Raw genomic sequence first — 16,601 nt, forward strand, 5'->3', positions numbered from 1 at the left:
TAGAATAGCACTGTCTTATTGCTTTCTGCTAATTTCATGTATGTAATGTTTAATAACATTAATTATGGGCCCAACTGTCAAAAGAATGCTTAGGACCATATTAGTTGGAAATATGAGGAAGAGGCCTTCATCCTGCAATGGATAGACCAGGGGTAGGCAACCCAAAACACTTAAAGAGCCACTTGGACCCGTTTCCCACCAAAAACAAAACACTGGGAGCCGCAAAACCATTTTGATATCTAAAATGAAGATAACACTGCATATATCCTTTTTTACCTTTATTATAGGTGTGTGTGTGTTTGTGTGTGTGTGTTTGTGTGTGTGTATGTATGTGTGTGTGTGTGTATATATGTATATGTATGTATGTGTGTATATATATATATATATATACATACACACACAACACACACACACACACGCACAGGTAAAAAAAGGATATATGCAGTGTTATCTTCATTTTAGATGTCAAAAGGGTCTCTCTCTCTCTCTCTCCCTCTCTATCTGCCCTTGGTCTGCCACTCCTCTTCCCCCGCTCTCTTTCTTTCTCTCTCTCTCTTTCCTCTCTCTCTCTCTCTCTCTCTCTCTTCTCTCTCTCTCTCTCTCTCCCCCCCCTCCTATCTGCTGCTCACCTGACAAGCTTCAGGCTGTTGTCCAACAAGATCAGGGGTAGTCAACCTCGTCTCTTTTATGACTCATGGACTTCAACTCCCAGAATTCCTGAGTCAGCCTAGCTGGGCTAGCTAGCTCTCTCCTGCCCTTCCTGCTTCCTGCAGAGACGCAGCAAAGGGAAGAGCTCCGCCCAGTAAGCTTTTCAGCTCCTCGGAGAACACTGTGAGTGCACTCTCTTTTTTTTATACACACACACACACACACACACACACACACACACACACACACAGAGAGAGAGAGAGAGAGAGAGAGAGAGAAGCAGGGAAGCGCAATTCCTCTCTCTGTCTCTCTCTGCAAAGGCAGAGGAGGCTGGGAGCCGCAGGGGAAGGTTCAAAGAGCTGCATGCGGCTCCGGAGCCGCAGGTTGCCGACCTGTGGGATAGACAATGGCTAAAATGATGATAATGAATGTTTAGTAATATCAATTAGAATTAAAGTTCTTTATTGGCCAAGTGTGATTGGAGACACAAGGAATTTGTCTCTGTTGCATAAGCTCTCAGTGTATATACAAGCAACAAGTGATAAATCATGATTATAATCATAAAATACATTCATCATAAATCAAAAGATACAACACTCAGTGATTGATGGTCATAGGATACTAAATAAGTAATCAACATAAATCATACTAGGATACTAAATAAAATGAATATAAATAGTAAGATTCAAGCAACAAAGTTATAGTCATAAGAAGATAAGAAATAGGTAATACCATGTTTTCCCAGAAATAAGACCCGATCTTATATTTTTTTGCCTTCAAAGAGGCACCAGGTCTTACTTTCAGAGGGTATCTTACCTTAGGATCACCACAGCCAGGCCTCCCATACCCGACACCTGTCGCGCTGCTGCTTGATTTCTTCTGTGGCTGCTTGCCGCCACTTGTGGTTGGATGTCATGTGGCGCATTGCGCTGTTGCCACTGCTCACAGAGGAACGCTGCATGGTGCTTCGGGCTGTTTCTAGTGGCAAGAAGCTGCACAGTGCTTCAGGCTGCTGTTGCTGCTCGCGCAGCACTTTGGGCCACTTCTGCTTGCAGCAGGAGGCCACGTGGCTCTTTAGGCTCTTTCCGCTGCTCGTGGCAGGAGGAGCGGAAATGGCCTGAAGCACCACATGGCCTCCTTTTCCGAGCAGCAGAAGCATCCTGAAGCGCTGCGCGAGCAGAAGCAGCCCGAAGCACGTGAGCAGAAGGAGCCTGAAGTACGTGAGCAGCAGAAGCGGCCCGAAGTGCTGTGCGGCTTCTTCCGCTAGCAGAAGTGGCCCAAAGCACCATGTGGCATCCAAGTGGCAAGCAGCCACAGAAGTCAAGCAGCGGCGTGACAGGTGTTAGGGTGTGGGAGGCCTGGCTGTGGTGGTCCTACCGGTAAGGTAAATGAGTGCGGGTGCATGAGGCAGCTTCACCCCCCTACCCCCACCCTAGCTTGATTTTTAGAGGTGTATCTCGCCCCAAAACTAATGCTTAGTTTTGGGATAGGGCTTATATTAGGCCCACTTCCAAAAATCAAGCTAGAGCTTACTATTGGGCTGGGTCTTACTTTCGGGGAAACATAGTAGAAAGAATGAGAAGGATAACAGTAATACTAGGTAGACTGACAGTGTTGTGAGAATTAGTTGTTTAGCAGAGTGATAGTATGGGGGGGGGAACTGTCCTTGTGTCTCATTGTTTTGGCATGCAATGTCCTATAATATCAATTAAGCATAAGTAAGTTGAAATGTTAATTTATGTTGCAGATAACTAGCACTAGAATGGCAAGATATTTTGAGTTTGAAATATTTTGAATCTAAAATTGTTTGTTCCATTTTGGAACTGCTTGAAACTCAATCTACTACCTTTTCAAAATCAAAATGTTTCCAGGAATTTCAATATTATTTTTATTTCTAAATATTTCTAAAACTTTTTCTATAGGCCTATTTAGAAGTATCTGAATAAGTTTTCAAAAAATTCTGAAATTTTCATAAAATATTGGGCATTGATCAATCCATTTCACTTTTTAAGCCAACATTTTTTAAGGCAACATAACTGAACAATAGACTACATACATTTTAACTGTGAACAAATTTAAAAACATAAGCAATACTTACTGTGATAATCTTAATTTTACATCGGAAACAGAATATTGTCCTTGGAATGGATGACTGAAAAGTGAGATAGGGCAGAAAAGAGAGAGAGAGGAAAAAAAAAGGTAAGCTGACAAACTATTTAATATACTATTTAATATAACTATGAGCATTATCTTTGTGTGAAATGGGATACATTAAAACTCTCTCTTCTCCTTAGGAATCATTAATCTAAGTCAGTGGTTCTCAACCTTTTTATACTGGTGACCCCGGTCATAAGGACGCGCCGCGCATGCGCGGCGCGCATGCGCGGTGCTGCCAGCGGAGGAAAAAATGGCAGATCGCGTTGTTTGGCGACCCCCGTGAAATGGTCATTCGACCCCAAATTGGGTCACGACCCACAGATTGAGAACCGCTGATCTAAGTATTTCCTGTCCCCAGCAACCAATCAAAAATTACTATTTTCTTGCCATGTTGCTTTGCTGTTTCAGTAACTGGCTAGATACTATTAAGGACAAAGGAAGTGGAACACTTTCTGGCTTATTACACAAGCCCAACAAATCAGGAATAACATGTTATATTTGCAGAACTTTTCTCAGCAGAAGAAACAAAGGAAGGTTTTACCACCAATGATTTTAAGCAAATATACTCCCAAATTATGAGAAGTTTATCACCATCACTTTCACTTTCTCACTTTCCATATAAATTGATATATTCTTACCTAGGATTTACTTCTGTGAGGGCTGGGTGTTTATTACTGTTCCACACTCTATAATTATGGGTATTTTTCCAAGCTGCTACAAAGGTTGTTCCAAAGTCAGACAATATTTTCTCACTATCTGCCAAATAAAATGAGTAAAGTGATTGTATTGCAATACTTTCTACCCTATAGGCATAACTACTGGCCGCATTCTGTTTTTAAATAAAAAAGTGTGTGTGTGTGTGTGTGTGTGTATGTATGTATGTATGTGTATGTATACACACACACACACACACACACATACACACACACACACACACACACACACACACACCTTCTGCTCAGTGAAAGATTACAGTGAGGGGAAAAATGATTTGATCCCCTGCTGATTTTGTACGTTTGCCCACTAACAAAGAAATGATCAGTCTATAATTGTAATGGTAATTTTAATAGTGAGAGACAGAATAAGAACAAAAAAAATCCAGAAAAATGCATTTCAAAAAAAGGTATAAAATTGATTTGCATTTTAATGAGTGAAATAAGTGTTTGACCCCTTTGTAAAACATGATTTAGGTGGCAAATCCCTTGTTGGCAATCACAGAGGTCAGATGTTTCTTGTAGCTGGCCACCAGGTTTGCACACATCTCAGGAGCGATTTTGTCCCACTCCTTTTTGCAGATCCTCTCCAAGTCATTAAGATTTTGAGGCCAATGTTTGGCAGCTCAACTCTTCTGCTCCCTCCACAGATTTTCTATGGGATTAAAATCTGGAGATGGCTAGGCTACTCTAGGACCTCAATGTGCTTCTTCTTGAGCCACTTCTTTGTTGCCTTGGCCGTGTGTTTTGGGTCACTGTCATGCTGGAATACTCATTCATGACCTATTTTCAATGCCCTGGCTGAGGGAAGGAAGTTCTCACCCAAGATTTGACGGTACATGGCCCAGTCCATCGTCCCTTTGATGCGGTGAAGTTGTCCTGTCCCCTTAGCAGTAAAACACCTCTAAAGCATAATGTTTTCACCTCCATGTTTGATGGTATGTATGGTGTTCTTGGGGCCACAGGCAGCATTCCTCCTCCTTCAAACATGGTGATTTGAGTTGATGCCAAAGAGCTTGATTTTGGTCTCATCTGACCACGACACTTTCACCCAGTTCTCCTCTGAATCATTTAGATGTTCATTGGCAAAGTTCAGACGGGCCTGTACAAGTGCTTTCTTGAGCAGAGGGACCTGCAGGCTCTGCAGGATTTCAATCCTTCACGGTGTAGTCTGTTACCAATTGTTTTCTTGGTGACTATGGTCCTTGCTGAGATCATTGACAAGACCCTCCTGTGTGATTCTGGGCTGATTCCTCACCATTCTCATGATCGTTGAAATTCTACGAGGTGAGATCTTGCATGGAGCTCCAGACTGAGGGAGACTGACAGTTATTTTGTGTTTCTTCAATCTGCGAACAATTGCACCAACTGTTATCACCTTCTCACCAAGCTGCTTGGCGACAGTCTTGTAGCCTATTCCAGCTTTGTGTAGGTTTACAATTGTGTCCCTGACATCCTTGGACAGCTCTTTGATCTGGGCCATGGTGGAGAGTTTTGAATCTGATTGATTACTTCTGTAATCAAATACTTATTTCACTTATTAAAATGCAAATCAATTTATGACTTTTTTGAAATACATTTTTCTGGATTTTTTTGTTGTTATTCTGTCTCTCACTGTTAAAATAAACCTACCATTACAATTATAGACTGATCATTTCTTTGTCAGTAGGCAAATGTACCAAATTAACAGGGGATCAAATAATTTTTTCCTTTACTGTAGTTTATTCCGAAAGGGCTAATTTTGAAACAGAAGAACTATCTGAGATTTGGTGATAAAACAGGAATGAAGGCAGATGATTTTTTTTTTCTATGTAATCTTCCTTTAATAAGGAGGGGGCAGAACCAATTTGAATTTAGAATTTAAATATATTAACAATTTTATTTCACTTTGGTAGCATAAAACCATCACAAGACTAATGGATACAGAAACATCTAATCAAAAAGGAACAAAGCTGCTTGAAAAAGTTGATAGTTTTTTATGACTATATTTTTCCTTCATATCCCAAAATATGCATGATTTAATTTTAAATTATGCTGATCATACATGCTACAGAAAATAGTTTCTTCTCTGAAAGGGCTACTGATGATGACTCTCTATCCAAACAGAAATGGGATTGATGTGAATTTTTGAATGTAATGAGCAAAGGCATAAACTTATTATTATTGTTATACGGTATCTTCACACTCAAAAAAGTAAACACATCATTTTTATTTTACAAAATTCAAATCACCCATTATTCTATCCAGAGGAATATAAATACCCAAGCAAAAGAGTTTTGCAATTATTCCATTGGGCTTGAAGAACTAAAACAGTTTATTTTCATGTATTCTGAGCATAATCTCTCTCAGCATAGGACTATTTAAGAAGAGCTTTAACAATATTTTAATTCAGCAATCTTTACTAGTGAGAATTCTATGTTGCTGTGTCATAGAAAACATAGCCCTTTTCTTTAAATTTCAGACCCTTTGTGGTAAGGATTACAAATAAAATGGTTAGATACAGACTTAAAGGAAAAATTAAAGGTATAAGTACAGACTGGGCGTGACCTGGCTTAAAAACAGTAACTATGAGAGGAAACTTGGGAGTCCTAGTGGACGATCACTTGACCATGAGCCAGCAGTGTGTAGCAGCAGCCAAAAAAGCTAATACAATCCTGGGTTGTATAAACACAGGCATAGAATCAAGATCATGCAAAGTATTAATACCGCTTTATAAAACCCTAATAAGACCACACCTGGAATACTGAAGCCAATTTTGGCCACCATATCACAAAAAAGATGTTGAGAGTTTGGAAAAAATTCAGAGAAGAGCAACTAAGATGATCAAAGGCCTGGAGACTAAAACATACAAAAAATGGCTGCAGGACTTGGGTCTGGCTAGTCTAAAGAAAAGAAGAAATAGGGGAGACATGATAGCAGTTTTCCAGTACTTGAGGGGCTGCCACAAAGAAGAAGGGGTCACGTTATTCACCAAAGCACCAGAGGGCAGGACAAGAAACAATGGTTGGAAACTGATCAAAGAGAGAAGCAACCTGGAATTAAGGAGAAACTTCCTGACAGTGAGGACAATTAACCAGTGGAACAGCTTGCCTCCAGAAATCGTGGGCGCTCCATCACTGGAGATTTTTAAGAAGAGGCTAGACAGTCACTTGTCTGAGATGGTATAAGTTCTCCTGCTTAAGCAGGGGGCTGGACTAGAAGACCTCCAAGGTTCCTTCCAGCTCTATTCATTTCTATTTATATTCTATTCTAAACATTTAGAACAGATGCATTGAAATCAGTGGAAAAGTTAGTAATAACCAAGTTAAATTTAATCAATTTCAGCTAGTTTACTCCAGAGGTTTTAACCATGACTAAATGTAGATTAATCCAGTGAAGGCAAAAATTGGTTGATTAGATTGCAAGGGCAGTTGAGATGAACTTTGTGCAGAACACTGAAGTATTATGTCTCATAGTAGCACAACACCATGCCACCCATAGTTTATGCACAATCAATTTAGCTTCTAAAAAGTCACTTTCAGAATATAAAATCCATTCAGGAGGCATTCAAATTTTTAGATGGCAACTGATAGGCTAATTAGTCATGGGTATATAAGCGATCAATAATTTTTAACAGGGAAATGTCTTTCAATCAATAACTAAGCTGGCCATATCCCACTCCCTGGATTTTTTTCAGCCCTCCCTTCCTAGATCCTCCTAGACAATTACGAAGTATTTTGTAAGATGGTTTAAACTTGCAGATCTAAATATTCCAGAACTTACCTGGCTCTACTGTTGCAGCAAGGAGGGCATGGAGATATGAGCCAAACTGGGCTCGAATCCACTCATCCCCTCCTTCCCAGCCAGTGCCATCCAGGAAGACGTCATCCCTGTTTTCAGTTACATGCTTCACTAAGAAATCTGCAAATCTCAGGTCAGCTGTTGTAGGATTTAAGACCTTCCTCAGGTCTGGGTCATGGATTTGGACAAGAGCTTCCTCAATCTGATTGAAAACAATTCAAAGTGAAAAAACTTTGGGGTAGTGATGGTGGTTGAAACAAACTGTATTGATAAACATAGGCAAGTTATTTCCATCTTACCAAAAACTACACTGTAATTAATATCTAGTGCTATATTATTGGACACAAATATATACATGCATAATGTAATATAAATGTTTATGTTGGCTTTTGAATTTAATAGTATATGCAATCATTTGTACCTATTTATTTTTTCCAATTTCTAAAAGTAAGCAAACTTTCTTTTTCATTTTGTATGGAAAGATTTCAGAATGCATCAGAAATTCATTACAGTCTGGGCAACCTGATTCTCCTGTGCTCACATTCAATTTTATCAAACCAAGAAGTGGAAAGCTGGTGGTAATGTAAAAGCTCTCCAAGAAACAGTAACTATCAAGAAACTTAACTATTCAATGATTTACAAGGAGTTATGAAAGCTTACTTTAAGAAACAATACACAAGTTTGTAATGTGCCAACTAGCTCCTAATACAATCTTTTTTTTTAGATCTTTGATTAAAAAGGTACATTAGTTTAATTTTGGTATTTCAACAGTGACTAAATGCAGTCTTGAAAAGATTGTTTTAAACATGTTCACTATCTCTTATTGATAAATTTATCTACAAAGAAAATCTTATTTACGCACGTGTGCATGCATGTACAAACATACTTAAACACACATAAGGAAGTATATCATTTGCCTGCCATGTGATTATAAAAATGGTATCTTTCCAAAATCTCAAAATTATTTTTTATAAAAATCTTTTTAATTAGAACCTTATAATTCATAATTTGTCTTAATTTGCTCCATGAGGTAATTACTATAAGAAATTATAAAGAAAAGGATACATACCTCTACAATAGCATCACTCAGATGTTTCTGCTGATGGAAGAGGATATTGGTGGCTCCTGCAACAAAACCGCGGATTGTTACATCAGAAAGAAGGTGGTGCTGTTGCAGCGCCATGTATGGCAAGCAAAGGTATCCCTAAAATAAACAAAAATATTAATTATGGATGAAATTATAATTTAGAAAGACAGAAGGACTAATTTTAATGTACAGTATAAAAGAAATGATTATAATTTACTGCATTGGCCATCAATTATTTACCACTCTGGAATTTTTGTTTAAAAAAACCACAATAGATGATTGTCCCAAAGATGCTTTTTCATGAGGCAACTGGACTTTCTCATTTTTCTTTGAAGACACTACACTTCTTCAGCTCTGACTGGATGGTGGGGAATGGAAAGATTTATACTCCTGCAGACAGCTGGTCATTTGCATTCTTTTAGTGAGTTGTTAAAACTACCTGGAGGCCTATCTGTATCTTCAGGGTCACCTGAGTGGCACAAATGGCTGTGGAGCCTTCTTGGAATTGTTGAAAGGACTGTATTGTAGACTGGAGAGAGATGATGTCAGATCCCTCCCTCTCTTTTGAGAGAGGGCTGTTCAGTTTTGACATAGATGGCCTCTTTGACCCTTCTTTCAAACCAGCAGTCCTCTCTATCCAAAATGTGGACTTTGCTATGTTCAAAAGAGTTGCCTTTGTCTTTTGAATGCAGATGGACTGCTGACTCTTGTCCTAATGGGTTTGTTCTCCTACATTGTGCCATACTTTTATAAAGTGGTTGTTTTGTTTCCGCAATGTGCAGATCTGCACATGACTCACTGCATTGTAGTGCATATATCACGCTGCTCAGTTTGTGTCTGGATGTTTTATCCTTGGGGTGGACAAGTTTCTGCCTTAGTGTATTCCTGGGTTTGAAGTGTGCATGTATGTTGTGTTGACTGAAGATCCTCCTGAGGTTTTCCAATATTTCTGCAACATATGGAATGACAACATTGCTTCGTTTATTTTATGGAGGAGCTCCGGCTGGGTCCTTTTTGAGATTGGATGAAGATCCACTTGGGATAGCCAAAGGTTCTGAGGACTTCCTTGATGTGTTTTAGTTAGTTTTCTTTCCCATCTTTGCTGGTTTCTTTATTGCTGGCAAGGTAGGGCTGGCTGGGAAGCCTGACAGTCAGTGAGTGAGTCTAGAGGGAGGGAGCCCTTGGGGACATATCAGAATGGGGAGCTGGGCTGAGCTTTTCTCATGGTCCACAAGTCCCTTGGTTCCCCCTCTCCCCAACAAAGTGTCAAACAGTTCTGTATATTAATTTAGGAAGAGGCGATAGTGGAAGAGGATTCACTGGCTATCTTCTAAGGATTATGAGTGGAGGGAAAATGACACAAGTCTACATTATATGTGGAAAGAAGAATGAACTAATAGGTCATGGGTTGTCCAGTCTGAAATAAAAGAGAGGAGTTTCTTCTGTTTTGTTCCATGACTATGGAATATACTTCTCCAGGAGCTATGTTAGTCCCTATTCTCTCTAAATTTAAAATAGCAACCAGATAGAATTTTTTAAAATGAGTTTTCAGTTGTTAATTGTTTATATAGAAGTGACAGATATTATTTTGTTTTTCATTTATTGATACCATGTTTCTCCAAAAATAAGACTGGGTCTTATATTTATTTTTGCTCTAAAACAGTGGTTCCAACCTTTCTAATGCCGCGACCCCATAATACAGTTCCCCATGTTGGGGTGACCCCCAACCACTTATACATCATCGGGTGCCAGGGACGTAGCCAAAGAAAAGGGGGAAAAATGCGAACAGCCTTGTTTGGCGACCCCCGTAAAATGGTCATTCGACCCCAAATGGGGTCTCGACCCACAGGTTGAGAACCACTGCTCTAAAAGATCCATTAGGACTTATTTTTGGGGATTGTCTTATTTTGGGGGGGGCGGAGGTGCCCCATGCGCTCTGCAGGCTGGGCAGTGCGCACCTCCCCTGATCTGTGCAGCTTCAGTGGGTATCTGGCCGGTGGAGGCAGGCGGCCATGCGGAGCGTCCAGAGGGCCAGTGCCATGAGATGAGGTAGGTAGCAGAGGGAGCTGTGCCATGCATCCCCCAGGCTGGGTGGTGCGTATCTCCACTGCCCTGTGTAACTTTGGTGGGTGTCATAGTTGTGAGTGTTGTTTTTATTTGTTTCCGATTTTCCACCTTCGTCCCTTATGGGGCTCTTCTGTCTTGGCTGCAATTGCTGTTCAACCGACCATCCTCGTGTTGAATGTACGGGGGGAGAAGGGAAGGGGAGTTCCTTTTTATTCAATCTTGATCGGGTCGTCATTTCAGAGCAATTGGAAGGTGGCTCATCCTCGCAACTACTTTCAGATTTTACTATGTCTCGTTTGTTCTGCAATTTCACGAATCTTATTCCATTGCTTTGCATATTACCTTTCCGTTCTAAGGGGAGTCTACTTTCAGGGTGTTGTAGGGAGTCATGCAATGACTGTTTGTTAGGATTGGTGTGTTGATGGCTAAAAGGTAGTTGCATGCTTGTTGGTGGGGAGCTGTCAATTAGAGCTCCGTTCGTATGATCAAGTGGAGAAGGGTGGGAGGTCAGGGTGTTGTCCTTATCACGGTTAAATGGTTTGTAATTGATTCTGCACACCAGGCTTTAAGAACGTTGAGCGCTGGATGCCAATCCAACTTCCAAAGGAGACTCAGTTACAACACTCACAGGCAACAGACTAAGCAACGGAGTACTGTCAATGAGGTCGTAACAAATGACACTCTGGGCATGCGCGAGAGAAGCGATGCCGGAACGAATAACAGACCGTTAAGGACAACACATAAGAGAGAGGATAAGAGAAAGAATAACATGAAATGGAAGGAGGAACTTACACCGTGGCTCAAAGAGATAAATAAACAAAAGAAAAATGGACCCAAAACCCACAGGAGCACGGAAAGTAACTCAAACACCCCCCACCCCTCAGAGAAAGCCACACACAGGACGATAGAGGAACTATATACAAGGGAGGAGAAAGTACCCCCAGCCTAAACCCACCTATCTCCGAACTAGTAGATAAAACAACGTATAAGGGACTCAAACAAAAGAAAGGAATATGCGGTAACTTAAGAAGTACACTTAAAACGCAACCTGATCAGCTGGGTCCAACAACATGCTCCGGGAACCAGAGACAGGCATTTAACCACTATATGAGATTTCTTTCAGCTTCTGCCTTTTAACCCTGATGATGTCAAGTGTATTTGACGAAAGCTTGGTTGATTAAACTTTTATTTCTTAGATTTTCTCTTGATGATCATTATTTTAATAAAAATGGAAATTCCCAAGTCAAATTTTTACTTGTATTTTTAATATACATATATATATTTTAATACACACACACACAAATATATATATATCAATAATGGTATTAAAAACAAAAGACTGATTCCTGGGTATGTTCATTTCAAATAGCTAAAAAGCATGAGCACCAGGAAAATTACAAAACTATAAGTTTAATTCAATAAAACACCAAGCCTTCGTCAGCAGGGGGTGTGTACGCGTTCCCAAAGAATAAGGGAACGGACGGACAGCAAAGGAGGGACGACTAATGGGCCGAGGACTCTGCTGGATCCCCTGCGTGGGGAAGATGGGAGGAGCCGACTTGAGGGGATGATGAAGCAGACATGCCCGGGAATTCATCCCATGTCGGCGGCCCAATTGAGGCAACGGGGACCACAGGTTGATGTCCGCGACATCCCAGGAAGTGCTGTCGCTAGGAGTGGGGAAAAGGGGAAAGTGGGTGTTGGAAGGGATAGCAGCCGTGAGATTGACAATTGTGCTGGTGAAGGGGGAGCAGGGACCAAGATGGAACACTTGGGGTGAAGCTCCACGGTAGGAAGGATGACAACGGGAATGTGAATGACGGACATGGAAGGGGGGAAGGAGGGAGAGAGTATATTGAGGTGGAGCGCCCCAGGGAGGGGTGTGAGAAGAAAGAGCAGTTTAGGGTCGCGGAGCTTGCGTCCGACCAAAAAAGGAAGGGGGAGAATCCTCTGAGCTTACGATCATACGAGGAGGGGGGAATAGGCAGTAACACACATGCAGGCAAGAAAAGTAAAGAAAATGCAGTTAGTAACACGGAAGCTACGACTAAAGTGCAGATTGGTCGGTTAGGACCCGTGATGAGATCTAGGAATCGGGCGCAAACAGCGTCTCACCTATAAATGAACTCCCCCATTGACTAGAATGTACCTGATGATGTTGGCAGCTGCCAACAAAAGCTTGGTGTTTTATTGAATTAAACTTTTATAGTTTTGTAATTTTCCTGGTGCTCATGCTTTTTAGCTATTTGAAACACACACACACACACACACACACACACACACACACACACACACACAGAGACACATACATGTAGGTCTTTGGTTATTCGAGTTTTCTCCCGCGTAAAATTGGAAGTGTCTTGGCAACGTTTCGATGAAGTCCCATTCGTCATCTTCAGGCTGGTGTTTTCAGCTTTGTGCTAGCACGTGCAAGCACGAAGATGAAAACACCAGCCTGAGGATGACGAATGGGATTTCGTCGAAACGTTGTCAAAACACTTCCAATTTTATGTGGGGGAAAACCCGAATAACCAAAAATCTACATACAAACACCCGCAAAAACCTCAGAAAACAAACACTCACACACAGACATGTTTCTACAACAATCCCTACTTTGCAATTACTCATACTGAGAAAGACTTTCAAATGGTAATGAAGACTTAACCATGAAAAAAATTCACTCTAACTCATTATGGACTGTAATAGAGGGAAAATATTTACAAATCTGGATATCAGGGTATTTTCCTTCCTTGCTTCTGTCCCAACTTGCCTACTTCATTCTTATTTCTGATGATCATACCACTACTACCACCACTACTGAATTCTTGACAAGCTAATCTATATTAAGTAGAGGCAATGCTTGTTGGATTTTCTATAAAACAGGTTTTTTTAAGCAATTCAAGTAATCACTTTCTGTAGGATGTAGAAATCATAGCACTCTTATATATAAAGCACATTGCAGTAGTCTAAGCATGAGATGACTAGTGACTGAGTGGAGGGACTTCTAATCCAGGAAAGTGCAACTGGTGCATAACAGTGAAGTTATACAAAGGTTCTTCTAGCTACAATTGCTAGAGTTGCAAATCCAGAAGAATTCTCAGATTGCGCACCAAGTCTGTTTGGAGTAGTGCAATCCCATCCAGAACTAAAGATGTTAAATTCTTGGAAGCTTTACACACTTAAAGCCACTCAGTCTTACCAGGGTTCTGCTGAAATCTATTCTCTCCCTTCCAGATCTCCATAGCCTCCAAGCACCGCAAATGGGCAGCAACAGCATCAATTGGGTCACCCAGAATGGAGATGTAAACAGCGTACTGATGGCACCTCATCCCATGGTGGCAAATGATTTCACCCAGTGATTTCATGTAGTTGTTAAAAGAAGTGGAGAGAATACAAAACCTGCAGCATGCCACAAAGGAGCAGCTGAGGACTGAACCTTTCACTCCTTATAAACACCAATTGGGACTGGTCTTGGAGAAAGGAGCTAAACCAAAGCTAAACCAGCCAAGACTTTGTCAGCCAGTTCCAAACACCTTTAAACAAGATAAGTGGTGCATAAATCACTCTCTCTCTCTCTCTCTCTCTCTCTCTCTCTCTCTCTCTCTCTCTCTCTCTCTCTCTCTCTCTCTCTCAAATAAATAAATAAATCCCATAGCTGCCCCAAAAGGATGCCATAAGTCAAAAGATCAAAAATGGGTTCTTTATCCTGCTCTTGCCAGAGATCATTCACAACTGCACTGTAACTGGGCCTGAAATTTTACTAGAAGGGATCCAGATAATCTGTTTCACCCAGGATCCTCTGAAGGTGCCAAGCAACCATCTTCTCTACCACCTTTCCTAAAAAGGAGATGGAAGCTGTCCAGACAGGTGGGTTTAAGAGATGGTTTTTTAAGGCCTCCTTAAAGAGTCCCAGAAATATCCCCTCCTGCAGTGAAGAATTTATTACTGCCTGAACCCATCTATCCTGGAGGCTTTCACCAACCAGAAGGGATAGCGATCTAATTGACAGGTGGTTACACTGACAGCATGATAACCTAGTTTATCTTTAGTTACATTGTTAACAATAAATCCATATTTCCTGAAGTTTCTTTTGTTTTTATCAAATATTTATTATAGTGGTATATTGGTATAATATTGTTTTCATTGTTTATTTGTTTTCATTTGGTGTTTGGATTTTTAGGAGAGATGTTTACATTAAGGATACGTTAAAGAGAGATGTGGTGGCAAACATTTTAGAAACCCCTGCTCTAAGGTCAATTTATTTAAAGGATTTCCAGAAGCTGGACATTACTGGCCTTGTTAGGATATATTTCCAGGATAGTTATAATTAAAAATCTATAGTGTGCTTAAGTTCATTTCCTTTTTAATATGTTTATTCATTCCATCAATACATTAATATAAAATATGCAGGTCTGATTTGATACCCTCACTTTTCTATAATTGTGATACCCTAAGTTATTCAAAACATTTTATGATCTATATCCCTGGCATTCTTCAAAAATGAAACTATTGGAGTGACAGAGCTCCTAAAATTACAGAGAATTGCTTATTAGTTACTAGAGCAGATGAAGGCAACTTCAGCATCTTTTAATCTTCAAGCTTCCTTCCGGTGATCCCTTGTCTATAATTACTCAAAAGTGTTAATATAATTTCCTGTCATTCTGAAGTAATATAAATACACATATCCCTGAAAATATTAAGTTAGGAACTTCTAAACCATTCCTGCTTACACATAAATTGGCCTACCTTCTATGCACCTCTTTGTTCCTGAAAAATGTTAAAAATAGCATTTGGTAACCAAATGTTTGCCCCCCTTTATATTACAAAAATTACCTTGGTGAAGATAGCTAATGGCATACCATACTGATCTTCTTCCAAACCAGAAATAAGTCCAGGTACAAGGACTGTGTGTCCTGTATTAGGCTGAGGCTGAATAGTAATTGGAACGCTTTTGGAAATCACTGATTCCTGCAGAAGAAATTCAGTCTGTCCTGCTACTGAAGTAATTTCACATTCTCCTTCTTTCAAGTTAGGGTCCTCTAGGAGATTGGGATCTAAGGTTTCCCAGTCACTTTCAGAAGATTCTGGAGAAGTGTGTGAAGAAGGTTTCAAGTACTGTCCATGGTCCTGGGAGACATGAAATTCACAGGGTTGATGCTCAACTTGAAATAAAGGTACATTTGCTCTCTGAGTATCTCTTTCTTGGTTTCTTGATAATTTTTTGCCTTCCCCAACTGTGTCAAAATTAGCATTTGAAAGTGTCAGAGCAGACAAAGAAACACAGTAACTAGAAGGAGGAGAAACTTCTTGTCCAACTTCCTCTGATGTACTTTTTCTTGGTCGGTACTGTGAGCAATCAGTAAGACCATGTTCTATCATACCTGGAATTTATTTAAAAAATTATAAATGAGGTTAATAGATTCTATATAGGAGCAATCATCAATTTATATTGGAAACTATGCTAAGATGAAAACTACAGTTAATTGCCAAATACAACACACCCATGATTCTTTCTAGTCTTTCAGAAAGTTATTTTTCAATGAAGAAAATAACTATTGGTGTAACTGAGTAGATGTAGGGGAATTTGGAGATAATTTTAATGAAGGGACATAAGAACTGTTATAAGAAAGCAAACAACAATCCGGTCTTTATTATTGGCTTAGAAGAGGACATACAGTAACTTTCAAGTTAGATGCCATATAGTAACTTTCAAGTTTAAGTATGGTAGAGTTCCAGAAATCCTTGTGTTATCTATACCATGACCCAGCCTGCCTTGAAGGGCTGACAGCAGTTGTCACAAATTCCTCAAAATTTCCACTTATGTAGAATTCTCAAGTATGACTCCTAATAATGATTCTAGCACTAAACCCCATGATTGAAGTTCTTATTGTTACAAGCTTAGCAAAAAAGATTCTATTACAAGCCTTCTGCTGGTCACAAATATTTCCGAGTATCATCCCTACCCAAAAGAAAGGCAAAGATTTTTCCCTTGGGAAGGAATGTTGTATTATACTCACTAAAATATTCAAATAAATGGGAGAAAGTACAAATGGCTGCATATATTACTACAAAAATGCTTTTGAAAACTAACCTGAAAATTAGTCATGGATTGGGTGGGTTATTTGCTTTCTGAATTTTTAGCCCTTTCT

At 40.0% G+C, this 16,601-nt stretch overlaps 1 protein-coding gene across 2 annotated transcripts in view; it reads right to left on the reverse strand.

Moving 5' to 3' along the window:
* Positions 1 to 16,601, reverse strand: part of AVL9 (AVL9 cell migration associated) — a 51,668-nt gene that overhangs the window by 4,578 nt on the left and 30,489 nt on the right. For both annotated transcript variants that reach the window (XM_039336824.1, XM_039336825.1), the window contains 5 exons: positions 15,286 to 15,833; positions 8,368 to 8,502; positions 7,281 to 7,500; positions 3,444 to 3,561; positions 2,747 to 2,800 (listed from right to left, as the gene is read on the reverse strand). In XM_039336824.1, coding sequence (XP_039192758.1) covers positions 2,747 to 2,800; positions 3,444 to 3,561; positions 7,281 to 7,500; positions 8,368 to 8,502; positions 15,286 to 15,833 — 1,075 coding nt within the window. The remainder of the gene's footprint in view (positions 1 to 2,746; positions 2,801 to 3,443; positions 3,562 to 7,280; positions 7,501 to 8,367; positions 8,503 to 15,285; positions 15,834 to 16,601) is intronic.

The sequence above is a fragment of the Crotalus tigris genome, unplaced genomic scaffold (assembly GCF_016545835.1).
Source record: "Crotalus tigris isolate CLP2741 ecotype Arizona unplaced genomic scaffold, ASM1654583v1 scf7180000017666.379230911805:20528666, whole genome shotgun sequence".
NCBI lineage: Eukaryota > Metazoa > Chordata > Lepidosauria > Squamata > Viperidae > Crotalus > Crotalus tigris.